This window comes from Geotrypetes seraphini, chromosome 2, assembly GCF_902459505.1.
Source record: "Geotrypetes seraphini chromosome 2, aGeoSer1.1, whole genome shotgun sequence".
Classification (NCBI taxonomy): domain Eukaryota; kingdom Metazoa; phylum Chordata; class Amphibia; order Gymnophiona; family Dermophiidae; genus Geotrypetes; species Geotrypetes seraphini.
Window position 1 is genome coordinate 393,081,492 of NC_047085.1, and position 16,541 is coordinate 393,098,032.

General features: G+C 40.0%; 1 protein-coding gene across 7 annotated transcripts in view; it reads left to right on the top strand.

Annotated features, from left to right (window-relative positions):
* OSBPL3 (oxysterol binding protein like 3) overlaps window positions 1–16,541 on the top strand; it is a 308,853-nt gene that overhangs the window by 157,425 nt on the left and 134,887 nt on the right. For all 7 annotated transcript variants that reach the window (XM_033930823.1, XM_033930817.1, XM_033930820.1 and 4 more), the window contains 2 exons: window positions 2,297–2,350; window positions 3,721–3,834. In XM_033930823.1, coding sequence (XP_033786714.1) covers window positions 2,297–2,350; window positions 3,721–3,834 — 168 coding nt within the window. The remainder of the gene's footprint in view (window positions 1–2,296; window positions 2,351–3,720; window positions 3,835–16,541) is intronic.

A 16,541-nucleotide genomic window follows, 5' to 3' on the forward strand; every position in this document is an offset into this window, starting at 1 on the left:
CTCTCATAACCTCACGCTTAGATTACTGCAATCTACTTCTAACTGGTCTCCCACAGTGTTGCCTCTCCCTCTTGCAATCTGCAAAACTCTGCTGCACGACTCATCTTCTACCAACCTCACTACACTCATGTCACCCTTCTCCTTAAATCACTTCATTAGCTCCCTATCTGCCATATTACATTACATTACATTACATTACATTACATTAGTGATTTCTATTCCGCCTGTGCCTTGCGGTTCTAAGTGGATTACATTAGAAGATATCTGGACATATCCAGGAGAATTACATGACAAAGAGGAAAGAATATTTCAGGTTACAATATAGAATAACATAACATTCTTTTTACCAAGGAGAATTATTTCAGGTTACAATAGAGAATAACATAACATTCAGGTTACAAAAGAGAATTACATAACGTTGAAGGAAGCAGGTTTCTGGTTACAAATGGAGGTTACATGTTGTGATTTCTGAAGATTTTGAGATGTTGAGGATATCTATCAGCAGGTTACAGTACTTTAAAAGGAAGGTTACAGTACTTTAAAATGGAGCTGGAATCTGGTTTTATATTGGGTGTTTGGTTTGGAGAATTGACTAGAAGTTGCCGTAGGGGTGGTGTATTCGCGAGGAATATGCAGATGGGATAGGAAGGAGGTTAGGTTGGTGGGATGTGTTTTTTGAATAGAAGTGTTTTGATTTCTTTTCGGAACACTTTAATGTCTGTTGTTTTGGTCAGCAGCTTGGAGATGGCGGGGTCAAGTTTTGCTGCCTGTGTCGCTAGAAGGTTGTCGTATAATTTCTTGCATCGAGTGCCATTGAGTGGAGGGTAGGTGAATAGGATCTGAGTTCTTCTTATTCTGGGAGAAAGGTTACGGTATAGGCGGTTGTTTAGGTAGATGGGTGCAGTTCCGTGGGTTACTTTAAATAGTAGACAGTATAATTTGAATTGGGTTCTTGCTTGTATCGGTAGCCAGTGAGAGTCAAGGTAGGCATTGGTGATGTGGTCAAATTTACTAAGAGAGTAGATGAGTCTGAGAGCTGTGTTCTGAACGGTCTGTAGTTGTTTTATCATGTTGGCTGGTCATGGTAGGTAGAGGCTGTTGCAGTAGTCTACAATTCCTAGCACAAGGGATTGGACTATGATCCTGTATTGATCTTTGTTAAAGAATTTTCTTATTTTTCGTAAGTTGCACATGGTGAAGAATGCTTTTTGGGTAGTTTTGTGGATTTGTGTCTGCATTGTGCAGCATCTGTCTATCAGTACTCCCAGAATTTTGAATGTGCTCTGAATTGGGTATTTGGTTGCATTTACTTCCAGTTGAGTTAAGAATGTTTTTTTGTCCTTTTCTAGCAGAAGGAATTTAGTTTTGTCCGAGTTCAGCTTCAACTTATGGTTAGTCATCCAATTTTCCACAGTTTCCAGTGTTGTTTCCAGGCGTCCTGTTGAGACGGGATCTTGAGTGTCGAAGGGGAGGAGGATGGTTATGTCGTCCGCGTAGCTGAATGATACTATATTTAGGGCGTCTAGAGTTGTACCTAGGGAGGCTATGAAGAGGTTGAATAGTATGGGTGATAGTGCTGACCCTTGTGGCACTCCGCAGGGGTTTGACCATGGGTCGGATATAAGATCTAGCATACAGTTCATGCTCCTATTTGTGACCTACAAGTGTGTTTATTTTGCTGCCCCTCAATATCTCTTCTCTCTCCTTATATACCTCCCAGAGAACTCCATTCCTCAGCTAAGCCACTCTTAGCTGTACCCTTCCCCTCCAATGCCAATTCCTTTCATCTAGCTGCCTCCTATGCCTGGAATAAATTACCTGAGTTTGTCCGTCAAGCCCCTTCCCTTACCTTGTTTAAAAGCAGACTGAAAACCTACCATTTTTATATAGCCTTCAATCTTTAACCCACTACTCTGCCCACCAACCCAGCCAGCTGATTAACCATTCCACTTAACTGTATCCATGACATCCTGTTTGTTTGTCTTGTCTGTTTAGATTGTAAGCTCTTTTGAGCAGGGACTGTTTTCTTCTTCTTTGTGACTCTGTACAGCGCTGCAAATGTCTAGTAGCACTATAGACATAATTAATAGTATTAGTGCTTGTCCTCAAAGAAAATAAGATATTGGAGCTACTACTGAAAGACAGACATACTGAAGCAGACTCTGAAAAGTTTACATAAAGATAATAATAAATATTAAAATTACATGATCTGGTACCTTACAGTGGCGATGCTGTCCTCTGGAACATGATCCAAATGGAATGTATGTTGTGATTAATTTCTGTATTTCACTTTCAGAGGTATTTCTTCTTGAACAAAGGAATTTTGAAATATGCCAAGACTCAGGCTGATGTAAGTTTGTGACCAATAGGAAATGAACTTGTAGTAGCAATGATTACATGATTGTGCTTGATCAGAAAATAATTTTTTAAAATATTTTAAAGCCCATCCTGGGGTCTCTCGAAGCTACTGATTACATAAAACTCCGTTATTCTTAAAATTTGCTATTTTTGTTTAATGGAGCAAATTTCATGGTATTATAACTATTAATGCTTGTTTTTACACTCAGCAATTGAAAAAGAACAATAAATCAGTACAGAAATAACACTAGAGTCTCCAATATGCTTATTATATAACAAGTGGGGTCGGATTTCTTACAACCCCACTAATACAGTGTTACAACCACAAAAAAATAGGAAAACATTCATCTGTCAAATAATGATTAAAAAATTATGTAAAAAAAAAATCTAGCAATATTTTATTAAATGAAACTTCAATATCTGCACTTTATTGTGGAAAATAAGAAATGCATCCAGACATATTGGGCTGAACTCACTGAGTGGGCCCATTACGGGTTGGTTAAGGTGGAGTGGCTTTGAGGGGGACCCTCAGGATGGGATTAAAAAAATATTTTTCTATCAAGCACAGTCAAATTCACATAGTTTTCCAACTTGGTTGGTCTGTAGCATGCCTCCACGTGCAAAAACCATGCTACAGACCAACCAAGGACACACAAAAAAACTGCCTTTTTATGGGGGTATTTTTACTAGAGATCTTCAAAATGTTTCTGCACTTTTACTTTTTATACACTATTTATTAAATATCTCATAAGCAAATTAAATCACTACCTGCAAAGTGAGCTGACTTCCCTGACTGACTAGTTACATGACATTCTACGATACGCCCTCTTACCACTTCTCCCACCCCAACCATTTACTGCGAAAATATGAAAGTGCTGAAACATTTTTGAAGAACCTTTTGTATTTAAAGCTGTTTTATGTGCAGAAAAGGGCTTTTATAAAACTGTGCAACTATAGATGCATATGAGGTACACTCATGGAAAAACCACATCTGTTTTTAGACAGTCTGTGAGTAAGACTGTAGGTAAGGTTGCAAGGTACATGCTTATTTGATAAAATACACAGGCATACATTCAGAATGTGTGTGTGTGTATGTATATACAATATATATATATATGTGTGTGTGTGTGTGTGTATGTATATACAATATATATATATATGTGTGTGTGTGTGTGTGTATATGTATATGTGTGTGTGTGTGTGTGTATATGTGTGTATATGTATATATATATATATATATATATATATATATATATATATATATATATATAATCATGGAACGGAGGGTGTTATATTTTCACAATACGTATATTTCCAGATTTCATCATTGTGTATGTATGCTAACATATTTACTTTTCACAGATTGAGAAGGGGAAGCTGCATGGCTGCATAGATGTTGGACTTTCTGTGATGTCGGTAAAGAAATCAACCAAATGTATTGATCTAGATACAGAGGAACACATCTACCACCTGAAGGTACAACTCAAGGGCAGTAGAACCATATGTTGATGCACCTCCTAAATGAAATAAGCCTGCTAAAATCGGTTTGGTTTTAATGTGAAATTTGAGAATGGAGGTTTTGAAGGCCAGTCTTGTAAGCAAGCATTGATTATTCAGATATACGATATGACATTATTAACCAGGTCATTTAATTTTGTGAAATATTTTATGCACAATGCTTCAATACTTTGTAACATGTAAATATATGAGAGTCTTTTTGTCTCACCTTGGAAATTCAAGTTGCTTGGATGGCCAAAATTTTCTTGCCCAATCTTAGACTACTTTAGCAAATAAGAGCCTGCTTCTCTGCGAGACATCTTGGAAATGTGTTCCAGCCAGTGGTACTTTCCCACTTGAATTATTTCAACATAGTGTAGTTTTGCCACTCAGCTTCATTGATAACTAGATTGCAGGTGTTGCAGAAAATGAGGAGGATAGTCCAGGGGTTTAGAGCAGCAGGCTGAGAAACAGACACTAGTATTTTTGTAATATTTGGAAATTTGCTTATCCCTCTATTACTTCAGGTACAAACTAAGGCATCCTATTAGTAATATGCATTAACTGATTTAGCACATTCTAATGATTAACGCGCACTAAATGCTAAGATGCCCATTATTTCCTATAGGTGTGTTAGCATTTAGCAGTCACGCTAATCATTGGTGTACGCTAAATCAGCACACCTTAGTAAAACGATCCCCAAGATTATAAGCCCTCTGGGGACAAGAAATTAGCTACTGTATACAATACAATACAATGTTGAAAGGGGATAGATTCCGTACAAACTTAAGGAAGTTCTTCTTCACCCAGAGAGTGGTAGAAAACTAGAATGCTCTTCCGGAGACTGTTATAGGGGAAAACACCCTCCAGGGATTCAAGACAATGTTAGACAAGTTCCTGCTAAACTGGAACGTACGCAGGTGAGGCTGGACTCATTTAGAGCACTGGTCTTTGATCTGGGGGCCGCCACGTGAGTGGACTGCTGGACACGATGGACCACTGGTCTGACCCAGCAGCGCCAATTTTTATGTTCATATGTCTTGTATCCTGCAATTCTCTATAAGGAATCTATGTGGCTTACAAGACTTTGATTGTATTCTTGAGTTACAATATTACATCAGTTCTTGCGTTATTTAAGTAATGAGGTGATGGGTAGGATGATGGTTATTGGGAGAAGAGATATGTGTTTAATTTCTACCGGAAGTCAAATTAAGTGGAGGGTTGTCCAAATTAGAGGCTTCAAAAATCTTCTTCCACCTATCTTGTTGAGGTGATAAAAAGGTTATTTTGAAGCGCTTTGGTGTTCGTGATTTAAGGAAGGAGTGTGGGAATTTGATATCAGATATTAGTCCATTTGAGTTTTCTCCATAGATTGCTTTGTGAACCAAGCAGGCCATCTTGAATTAGATTTGCTTCCTTATCGGTAGCCAATGCAATTATTCCAATAGTAGGCTTGCCCTCTCATACTGATTCTTCTTGAAAATTAGTTTAGCGGCAGTGTTTTGAAGTAGTTGAGTTATTTTTCTGTAATACCAAAATATAATTAGTTACAGTAGTCTGTGTGGTATTGGGACTGATTGTGCTACTGTCCTAAAATTGGCTTAGGTTAGGACCGGTCTTATTGTCCTTAGTTGTGTCATTTTAAAGAATATCCCTGGGATTAAGTAGCATAGAATCTTGCTATGTTTTGAGACACGAGACCTGAATTCGCCACTGTTGGAAACAGTATACTAGACTAAGTGGACCTTGGTCTGATCCAGTATGGAAACTGTTATATTCTTATTTCAGTCAGTTTAACCTACAATTTGTGAATATTTCTAAGATTTTTGTAGCTAACACATAGAGATATGTTTAAGCAATTTCTGATTGAGATTTTGGAAATTCCAGAACTTTATTCCCCCAGTGAAATAATATATATATTTTGATTGTTTGTTAATAAATTGGGACTTGATGTAAGTCAACAGGTTCCAACTCTTTCTTCATCAGATGGTCTGGATTTGACTGTAATTTGGAGAAGCCAAGTTCAGAATAAGTTTAGGCTTACTTTTACCACTGACCTTTGTATTCATTCCTGCAAAGCCTCAATATGACTATAAACCTGTGTTTCTGTAAGAACTAAATGTTTCTATTAGGGCAGCAGGGAAATTAAACATTTTAATTACAATTAATCATGCTGTACAGTAGCAATTTAATCATGATTAATATGTAATATTTTAAAAGAAAATATGACACCTCTCTCCCTTCCCTCCAGCCCCCTCCTCCCCAACAGGTCCAGCACCTTTCTCCCTTCCCTCCAGCTTCCTCCTCCCTTGCAGATCCAGCACCTCTCTCACTTCCTCACAGGTATAACATCTCTCTCCTTCCCCTCCTCCCCTGCAGGTCCAGTGTGTCTCTCTATCCCTCCCCTCCTCCCTGCGGGTCCAGTGTCTCTCTCCCTCCCCTCCTCCCTTACGGGTCCATGTCTCTCTCCTTCCCCTCCTCCCCTATGGGCCCAGCGCTTCTTCCTCCTTTCCCCCATAGGTCTGGTATCTATGCATTCCCTTTCCCTCCCTCATCCCCCACCACGGCGCTTTAAACATTACCTTGCTGGCAACAATTCCTACAGGCTTGCTCTGGGGATTCCCTCTGCTGTGCTGCCAGCAAGGTAAAATTTAAAGCGCTGTTGCAGGGGTTGAGGGAAAGAAAGGGAGCGTACAGATGCCGGATCTGCAATGGAGGGGGTGGAGGGTTTTGAGTCACAGTTATTTTTTAATTCGATTAATATGCGTTAAAATGTTAATGCATTAATCACATTAAAATACTGGGACAGAGTTTGAATTTTCCCTGATGTTAACGAATGCAAGGAAGTTCTTCTTCACTCAGCGGGTGGTAGACATCTGGAACGCGCTTCCCGGAGAGGTGATAAGACAGAGTACAATTCTGGGGTTCAAAAAGGGACTGGATGACTTCCTGGAAGCGAAGGGGATAACAGGGTACAGATAGAGGTTTACCTTACAGGACATTGAGTGAATAGGGTATGGACATTTTAGGTTAGGTAGGGAACACTTTCAGGTCATGGACCTGGAGGGCCGCTGCGGGAGCGGACTGCTGGGCACGATGGACCCCTGGTCTGACCCGGCAGAGGCAATGCTTATGTTCTTATGTTACTAAAGTTACTCAGGAGTAGTATAAAGTGTAATTGGGAACATGCTGGAGTTGTGATTTTGGTTCATCATTCATATTGGGTTTTCCTTGCAAATGTTTGATAAAAGTACTTGGGTGTTATGTGTTTTGTCCTAGAACAGTTGAGGGGCATTTCTTGATGCTTAAAAGATCACTCAGTAACTTCAGTCACAGTGAAGTACAGTAGATCTTGCAAGGATTAAGTTATGTATCCTGTTGGGTGACATGTTAAATCTCTCTTTAGATAGGTGTCTGTTATGGAAATCCCTTAATTAATTTTTCTTTTACTTGCCTACCCCACCCCTTGACATTTCCTTTTAGTACGTATTAGATGCCCGTAGTTATATTTCTGGTCCAGGATATTACTTTCCTTGTGTATTTTGTGTAAATTTAGAAATACTTTAAAAAAATAAAAAAAAGTCATGTGTAAAGATATCAACAGCTTAAGCCCCCAACACTCCCCACACCCCACTACTCAGAAAAAAAATCATAGTAATTTTGGTTCCATGTACTCAAGTAGTAGTGTTCAAAAGCCTGTGTGAATAAGAAAGTTTTGAGGCCTGCTCTAAAGTATGACCATATTCATTTCCAAGTATAGAGGCAACACATTTTAAAAAGAAGGAACACAGTAACTAAATGCAGTCATGCATCAGTTCCAAATCGTACAGTGCAAATCCAAAAATCTTGGTGCCACACATCTGGACCAGCCAAGAATCCCTTTTCATCAGCACAAGCCTTACTCAAAGGCTTCCTCTGGATTGCACCAGGCCTTTCCCTCTGATCCTTCCCACCCTTTCTGATGCAACTTCCTGTTCTTATTTAATATGTACTGGAGGGGAAAGTCCTTGGGGACAGAAAAGGCTTAGTGGAAGAATGGAGCAGAGAAGAGTAGGGGTGGGGGAGAGAGCTAAAGGGAAGAAAGAGAAAGCTGAGGGGTTTAACCTGCTGAAGTGAAAGGATTTAAATTGAACTGGAGAGAGTCAAGCATGAGAAGGGGAAATATTGAGGGGAAGGGGCATGAAGGAGCTAAGCCTTTGTACAACAAAATTTCTGAAGAATTTTGCAGAATTTTGAATTGTATACAGAATTTTGGAGACCACACTACCAAAAAGATGTGCTTCGAGCTGAATCTGTCCAGCGAATGGCCACTAGAATGGTCTCCGGACTCAAGAGTCTCTCATACGAAGAAAGACTGGGCAAACTACAGCTATACACTCTTGAGGAGCGTAGAGAAAGGGGAGACATGATTGAGACATTTAAGTACATCACAGGTCGTGTCGAGGCGGAAAGCGATATATTCTTCCCCAGGGGACCCTCGGTCACAAGGGGGCACCCGCTCAAACTCAGAGGAGGGAAATTTAATGGTGACACCAGGAAGTATTTCTTCACAGAAAGGGTTGTAGATCACTGGAACAAACTTCCGGTGCAGGTGGTCAAGGCCACCAGCGTGCTAGACTTTAAGAATAAATGGGACATCCACGTGGGATCCCTATGGGGGTCGAGCTAAGGATCTGGGTCATTAGCACTCAGACTTGATGGGGTGGGTCAGAAGAGTGGGCAGACTTGATGGGCTGTAGCCCTTTTCTGCCGTCATCTTTCTATGTTTCTATGTTTCTAATTCTTCAAGGTGTAAAAATCTCCTTTTCTCAATATGAAAAGAATATTAAAACATTTTTTTTCTTTAGGTCCTCACCAGTACAAATCATTCCAATATACAGTATGTTTTGTTATTTTCCTCAATGGTATATCACTTGGGAGATATCGATTATACTCTAGATCAATTAAAGGCAGAATATACACTTTATATGGGGTGATCATAAGTCTGACAAGCTAGTAGAAATGTGTAATGGAACTGTGAACAACTTCTAACTGTCTTTTGGTGCATTTCAATAGAGCCCTGTATGCATTGGCCATGAGTACTTGCCATAATTTAGTTCAACCTGATTGATTTTCTTCCTATACCCAGTTCAACTGGGATGTTCAGAAGTTTAATAATAATAAAAAATCTCTAAGAATTACACAAGAACATAAGAATAGCCATACTGGGTCAGGCAAAAGGTCCATCTAGCCCAGTTAATGAAGAAGTGGGGATGGAACTGTATACATCAACCAGGGAGACTACGGGAACTCACGGCAGTCATTTCCTATTGGCGATCTGCACGGGGCAGGAGCGTAGGAAGATCACTCCTGCCCCGAAAGCCTGCTAGACCACCAGGTAAGGCCAGGATGCCTGGGGGAAGGCGGGGGTGGGTCAGAGCCAGACGAGAAGATATTCGTAGTTTTCTCAATTCACAGTCCGGCTCTGCTCCTATCCCCCGTGAATACCGAGGGAGAAGAGAAGACCAAACTGATCCAATGCTCGAGTGTAATAGTGCAAAAGGTAAGAGCCCTTCTGGAACCAAACCAATAACATGTTTCCACAATGGCCAATCCAGGTCTCAAGTACCTGGCAGAAACCTAAATAGTCAAAAAAAAAAAGAGGGGTAAATCTACAAATTTAATTCCTTTTTTGTATTATTATTTGTCTATTATTTATGTCAATATTGCAATCAATGCTGATATAAACATAAACCAAACTAATAAAAAGAAGAAGAATTAGAATTAAAGGAGGAAAAGGGCATCCTAGGAATTGATTTGTAGATTTACCTCTCTTTTTTTCTTGTTCATTTTGGTTCTTATGTGTGGGTAATGATTTTATTAAGACCGTTTTCTATGAGAAACCTAAATAGTAGCAACATTCCATGTGACCAATCCCAACGCAGGCAGTGGCTTCCCCCATGCCTGTCTCAATAGCATGTTATGAATTTTTCCTCCAGGATAAGCTCACTGGCTACCCATTACCCACCGTATCACCTATAAAACTTTAATGCTGGTCTACAAAATCAAACTTTCGTGTCTCCCATCTTTTCTCGATAAACTCATCATCCCTTTTTGCCCTTCCCAGACTCTTAAATCTGAGCAGAATTTACTGACCATACCTTCCATTAAAGAATTCTATTACACTAGAAAACCTAATTTTTCCGTTGTAGCTCCAACTTTATGGAATGCCATGCCACCTCAACTCTGTCTTGAAAATTCATTCAACAAATTCAAGATTAAACTAAAAATGTTTTTATTCCAAGACACATACCATAACATTTAAATATTTTTTTCTCCAACAGCTAGCAAACTAAATATGAACCGCTTTTAAGAAGCGATCCCCTTTCCTGATGTTATATCCTCCTCCTCTCTTCCTCTCTTTTTAATTTGTTTTTTAATGATGTAATTATTAACTTTCCCTTCCCCCATCACCCTCAAGCTCATGTTCGTATTTGTAATTTGTCCATTTAATGTTCACATTTCCCCTCCCCTTATAATAATTTATTTTAACCTTTTATTTTTAACATTGTAAACCGGCCAGGTGCTTGTCGATGGTCGGTATATTAAAATTAATAAACTTGAACTTGTTCAAACCTTTTTTTAAACCCATCTATGTTAACTGCTGTTACCACATCCTCTGTCAACAAGTTCCAGAGCTTAATTATTCTTTGAGTGAAAAAATATTTCTTCCTGTTGGTTTTAAAAGTATTTCCCTGTAACGTCATTTAGTGTTCTCTAGTCTTTGTAATTTGGGGTGGAGTAAAAAAATCAATTTACTTTACCCATTCTACACCACTCAGGATTTTATAAACCTCAATTGTATCCACTCGCCTCCAACTCTTTTCCAACTCGATGACGTTACAGGAAATACTTTTAAAACCAATAGGAGGAAATATTTTTTCACTCAGAGAATAGTTAAGCTCTGGAACACATTGCCAGAGGTCATGGTAAGAGCTGATAGTGTAGCTGGTTTTAAGAAGGGTCTGGACAATTTCATGTAGGGAAAAGTCCATAGTCTGTTGTTGCTACTCCTTGGGTTTTGACCAGGTACTAGGGACCTGGTTTGGCCACCATGAGAACGGGCTACTGGGATTGATGGACCATTGTTCTGACCCAGTAAGGCTATTCTTATGTTCTTAAGCTGAAGAGCCTTTAACTTCTTTAGTCTTTTTTCATATGAGAAGCGTTCCATCCTCTTTATCATCTTGGTCGTTCTTCTTTGAACCTTTTCCAATTCTGCTATATCTTTTTTTGAGATATGGTGACCAGAATTGAACGCAATGCTCAGTGAGGTCACACCATGGAGCAATACAGAGGCATTATAATAGTCTTAGTCTTATTTGCCATCCCTATTCTAATAATTCCTAACATCCTGTTTGCTTTTTTGGCTGCCACTGTACATTGGACAGAAAGTTCCAGCAATTACAGAATAACACATCTTATGATAACACCTAGATCTTTTTCTTTTGTGCAGACCCCTAAGGTGGACCTTATTCTTTCTATTGTGCATCACTTTGCATTTGTCCACATTAAATTTCATCTTCCCCCCCCCCCTTTCTTTCAAGCCAGATCAATAATGCTGAGTAGGCAACAGAAGCTTGGTAAATAAATAATATTCATGCCTGCCTTTTTAAAGCAGTAGCCAGAGCCCTCAAAATTCACAATTTGTTTGCTGCTCCCACTAACACTGAAATATCAGATTACCAGTATACTTCCCACTTGAGTTTACAAGGCTATTAGCTTGTATTTCAAAAAATGTTCCACAATGGTGCAAATTATAGCTCTGCATGTACAAATGTATCCCCTGCTGTTTAGTGAAAATAACTAATCTAAACGTCACCCCCCCCCCCCCCCCCCGTAAGTGGGTGGTGATTAGGAATTTGTTTTCAAGCTAATTTCTGGTTAAATAATTTGGCTTTTACAATGCAGACTGAAAACGACTGTTAATTAAATAAGAAAGAAGAATGAAGGTGTCTGATTTTATTAAGGGGTTTGTTTTCTGTTCTGTCCCTTTTGGGAAAAGTGATCAATCAGGTTGTAAGACTTTTTTTCTTCACATCACGAAAGAGCCAAATGTTGCATATACAAAACATGGGTGGTGTAAATAATCTAAAAATAATCAAATGCAGCTCAGAAGTGCATTTGCCATAACATATGAGAAAAAGCACGTATTTAGATGGTCACATTCTAGGTGTGCCTTTTTATGCCCTGTGGTATCTAAAAACTTTGAATATAAGTCGATCCGAATATAAGTTGACCCCATTTTCTTCCCCAAATGGAGGAAAAATGGTTGACTCGAATATAAGTCGGGCGGCTTAATATTCAAGTGTCCTGCCCTTTCAGGCCCTGCACCCAGCTCCCTTCCTTCGTTCCCTCCCTCCTCTGACAGGCTCTGCACTTATCCCCCTCCCTCCCAGGCTCTACATACTGTCCCCCCTCCCTGCCCTGTTTGTCGTACCTCCTCTGCCAATCCTTGGTGGTCCAGAGGTGCAGCGGGCAGGAGCGAGCTTTCCACGCTCCTGCCCCGCTGCTAACCCGGACGGTGGCTGCCGCGAATTCTGGTTTCTTCAGCCACTGAGCAGCGCCGAGCAGGAGCACACTTTGACACTGCTTCCTGACTGGCTCCCGCAAATACAAACTACAGAAAAGACTACGATTTGTCATTTTGTGCATCAATAGCTGAAATACTTTGATGCTAAACCAGTTAAAACTTGTTTAGTGACGATCATTAAATGCATGGTGAGTTTTGTTCATCCAGGCCTAAAAGTTATCCTGCCAAAACACCCTGATTAATCCCTGGCTCCCGTCAAATTTTTATTGGTACCTTAAGCGTATTATGCACCAATCAGCTTTCCCCATCTTCCATTCTTCAGGGCTCTAACCCCCCTCCCCCACCCCACCTGTCCCATAAAAATATTAACCCTATGCAGTCCAGAATTTTCCACTCAGCCAAGTTATGATGACATGTTCCATGCAAAAAACAACAACCAGGTGTGTTTAACTTGTGTGTGTGTTGGGGGAGGGGGTTCATTTGTTTCCTTAAAAATAAAACTTAGGCAATTTATGAAAAGCACTAATACTAAATATAAAATAAGTTTCAAGAATGTAGAACATGCTGTTAATGCATGAAAAGTTTATATGGATTTTTTTCATTTAAATTAAGCCCACTGCCCAGTCAAATTTGAAATCCTGTACTACAACTGGAAAAGAGTTCACAAGCTCACCTACTCTGCATAAAGGCATCTACCTTGAGCCTGGACAGCTGCATTCAGAATCTCCTTTCATTGCCTTTTCATTTTTCAGCCTGTCCCCGTGTCTTACAGGATAGCTTCTCCAACCCTTTATACCACATCATGTGTCTGCTGGATTTTGGAGTATAGCAACTGTTTAAAAGTTTGGATGTTTGTTTTTAAGGCCAAGTCAAGAATTGAACCACGGTATCTTGTGAACCGTTTGGTCCCATATATCCCTTTGGGTAAGATGCTATCAATAAGTGTGGACTTGTTGCCCCTTTCGGGAAGGGGAATAACTATCATTGAGTGAGCCTGCAAAAAAGCTACATGTCACCTGATGGTAGGATCCCAAATTTTCATAGAATTTCTACTCTAAGTGTTACCCTTCTTCTCTACTGCCAATTCCAGACTTCGTTCCTTTCATCTAACTGCCCCTATGCCTGGAATAAATTACCTAAGTTTGTCCATCAAGCCTCTTCCCTTCCCTTGTTTAAAAACAGACTTAAAACCTACCTTTTTGATATAGCTTTCAATTCTTAACCCTATTCCTCTGCCCTTCAACCCAGCCTGCTGATTGAGCGTTCCCCATGACTATCCATGACATCCTGTCTGTCTGTCTTGCCTGTTTAGATTGTAAGCTCTTTCAAGCAGGGACTGTTTTCTTATTCTTTGTGACTGTGCAGTGCTGCGTGCGTCTGGTAGCGCTGTAGAAATAATAGTAGTAATAGTAGCAGAAAGAAAACAGCATGGGGCCTTGGAGCCTGTACATGCTCAATGTCCACCTGTCCAGCACTGAATTACCATACGTCTGGAAAACCCGGGGACTGTCTGGGCGTCCGAACGGGTTTTGGTCTGGGTTTGGCAGGGCCGACTTACAAGGAATCCGGTGGCTCTCCCCCTCTTACCTCCATAGTACTGCAATTCTATTTTCTTCGGGCTGCCAGCACCTCAGTAACATGAGCCTGCTGCCGTCAGCCTATCCCAGAATCTGCCTCTCTACAGTGACTTCCTGTTCCCATAGAGGCGGGACCTGCAGAGAGGCGGCTTCCAAGGTAGGTTGTCAGCAAGCTCACATCGCTGAGCTGCTGTGGAGGTAAGCGGGGGAGAGACACCGGATTCCTTGTAAACCAGCCCTGTCAAACTAGCTTTGGGGGGCTGGACCAGGATGGATCCAGGAGTGAGGTGGGGGTAGGGTCATCTGTCCTCTCTTTTTCAGGTCAAAAATATGGTAACCCTAGTCCTGCCCCTTTCTGCAGAAGAGGTTGCGCAGCAGGTTTGTCTCCTTTTATAAATGAAAGATGCCAAGTGTGCACTTGAGCTCTGAGGGATGATGTGTGAGTGGATTGCGAGGCAGAAGAATAAATGTTAGAAAGCTAAGCGTGAAAGACCAGTTTAGAGACACATGTATGGAAGGAAATGAAGAAGATAGGAGGAGAGAAAATAAACAACAAGGAAGCCCTGGACAGAGACCAAAGAGGATAGAGGAAAGAAGAAACAGAGACTGAGACTAGTATCACAAGAAAAATAAAATCATCAAAGGTAGAAAAATGTTCTTTTTCATTTTAGTGATTGGAATATGTTGGTTTGGGGAGTTACATTGCTATGTTTAGGAAATGCATCTCTTTCTGTTTCTTTGTGTTGAATGCAGATTTGGGGGTTTCAGGTTAATTTGCCTACATATTTCTACTTTTAGTTTGTGGTCATTTATCCTGTATTTGGAGAGGTTCTATTTTGTGTTCTGCATGTGTGACTGAGGCCAGGAATTTTGTTGGCCTTTAGAGTCGGCAAGGATCTGTAATAATCCAGCTTGTTCAATTTTCCGAGTAGGTATGTGTAATGTTCTAGAGCTCGCTGCAATATTTACAATGCTTCCTGTTCTAGAAAGGTCCTTGATACTGTTATGTAATGGTAGATTTGTTCTGTGGGTCCTGAGTGATTTTTATAGGGTTTTGCATTTACAATATAACTGCTCCAGAAGAGGAATGTTGTTGCTGTTGCTGAGAAGAAACCAGAATCGGACTTTTTTTTGGTACAGTGAATTTTATGTGGAAATGCCTTGGTTCTGCTCTGCACCCATTGCTGCATGCGAGAGGCTTCTGTGAATGCAGAATACACTTTATATTTAACACTGATGGTGCAGGGTCAGGTGTCAAAATATTTTCTATGAGAGTTTCAGGCAAAGTAATTGAGTGAAATGGTGTGGTATCTGTGTTAGTCCACTTTTCAAGGTAATATATAGAAATAAAACAAAAAAATAAAGGAAATAAGGTGATAAGGTAATAACTTTTTGATTGGACTAACTCAATGCATTTTATGATGAGCTTTCAAAGGTAACCCTTCTTCAGATCAGAAATAAGCAAAAGTTGACAAATATCAATATATATAAGGAAAACATGAAAGCATTTCAGTGATAGCTTCACAGGAAGAGGGAGGGGTGGGTGGGTGGGTAAGCAGAAGACAAGAGAGGTGACAAAACAGTTTTAAATTTCTTTTTAATGTGAAAGCAAGCCCATATTGTTGTTAAGTGCTGTCTGGTAGGTGTCGAAATATTACATCATTTTAACGTCAAAAGTCCTACATTCTTGGATTGTCTTAAAATTTCCTTTTAGTATTGTCACCATAAAATCATTGACGGGTGGTCAGTTTTCCAAAGTGTTGGCTGACAGTGGTGATATGATATCTGTGTAAGTTGATTCTAGTTTTTAGCATCTGGCCTGTTTCACCAATGTAAACAAAAACAATCCTGCAAGAAAATGTACAGGGTACAGGAGTTTATTAAGAACACAAAAACACCAAATGTGAAAACAAACTGCGTAAATTGCATAAAAATAACTAAAACAATTCATCTCGATATTCCTGTGGACCGGACCCGACCACGGTCTGTGTTTCAAAGGAACCCTTCTTCCTCAGGGGTCCCTACTGATGGTTCACAGAATATCAGAAAACCAGATTAAATACGATAAGCAAAATCGATGGTGAACAAGCATAAACTGCTCCTGTACAACGTGCTGAGGTTTGTAAATCAGATTGGAATATTGAGACCACGATATTTTCACATTTGGTGTTTTTGTGTTCTTAATAAACTCCTGTACCCTGTACATTTTCTTGCAGGATTGTTTTTGTTTGATTTTGCTGTTTTTTACTGCAAGTTTTGTTGGTGGGTTTTTTTTTGTTTTGTTTTGCTGTTTCACCAATGTAACATCCTTCTTTGCTCTTTTAGCATTGAATGATATACACCAAGCTGCAAACTGTGCGAGCGCATCTCAAAGTATCCCATGGACACTCGTATGGGAAAAACATTCAACATAAGGGGATCCTTCACATGTTCATCTTCTAATGTGTTGTACAATCTGGGAATATAAGTAGTTTTATTCCCCAACCCCCACTCACCTGCTTGGGACAGCTGCTTGACCAGTGTTATAAATGAAGGGA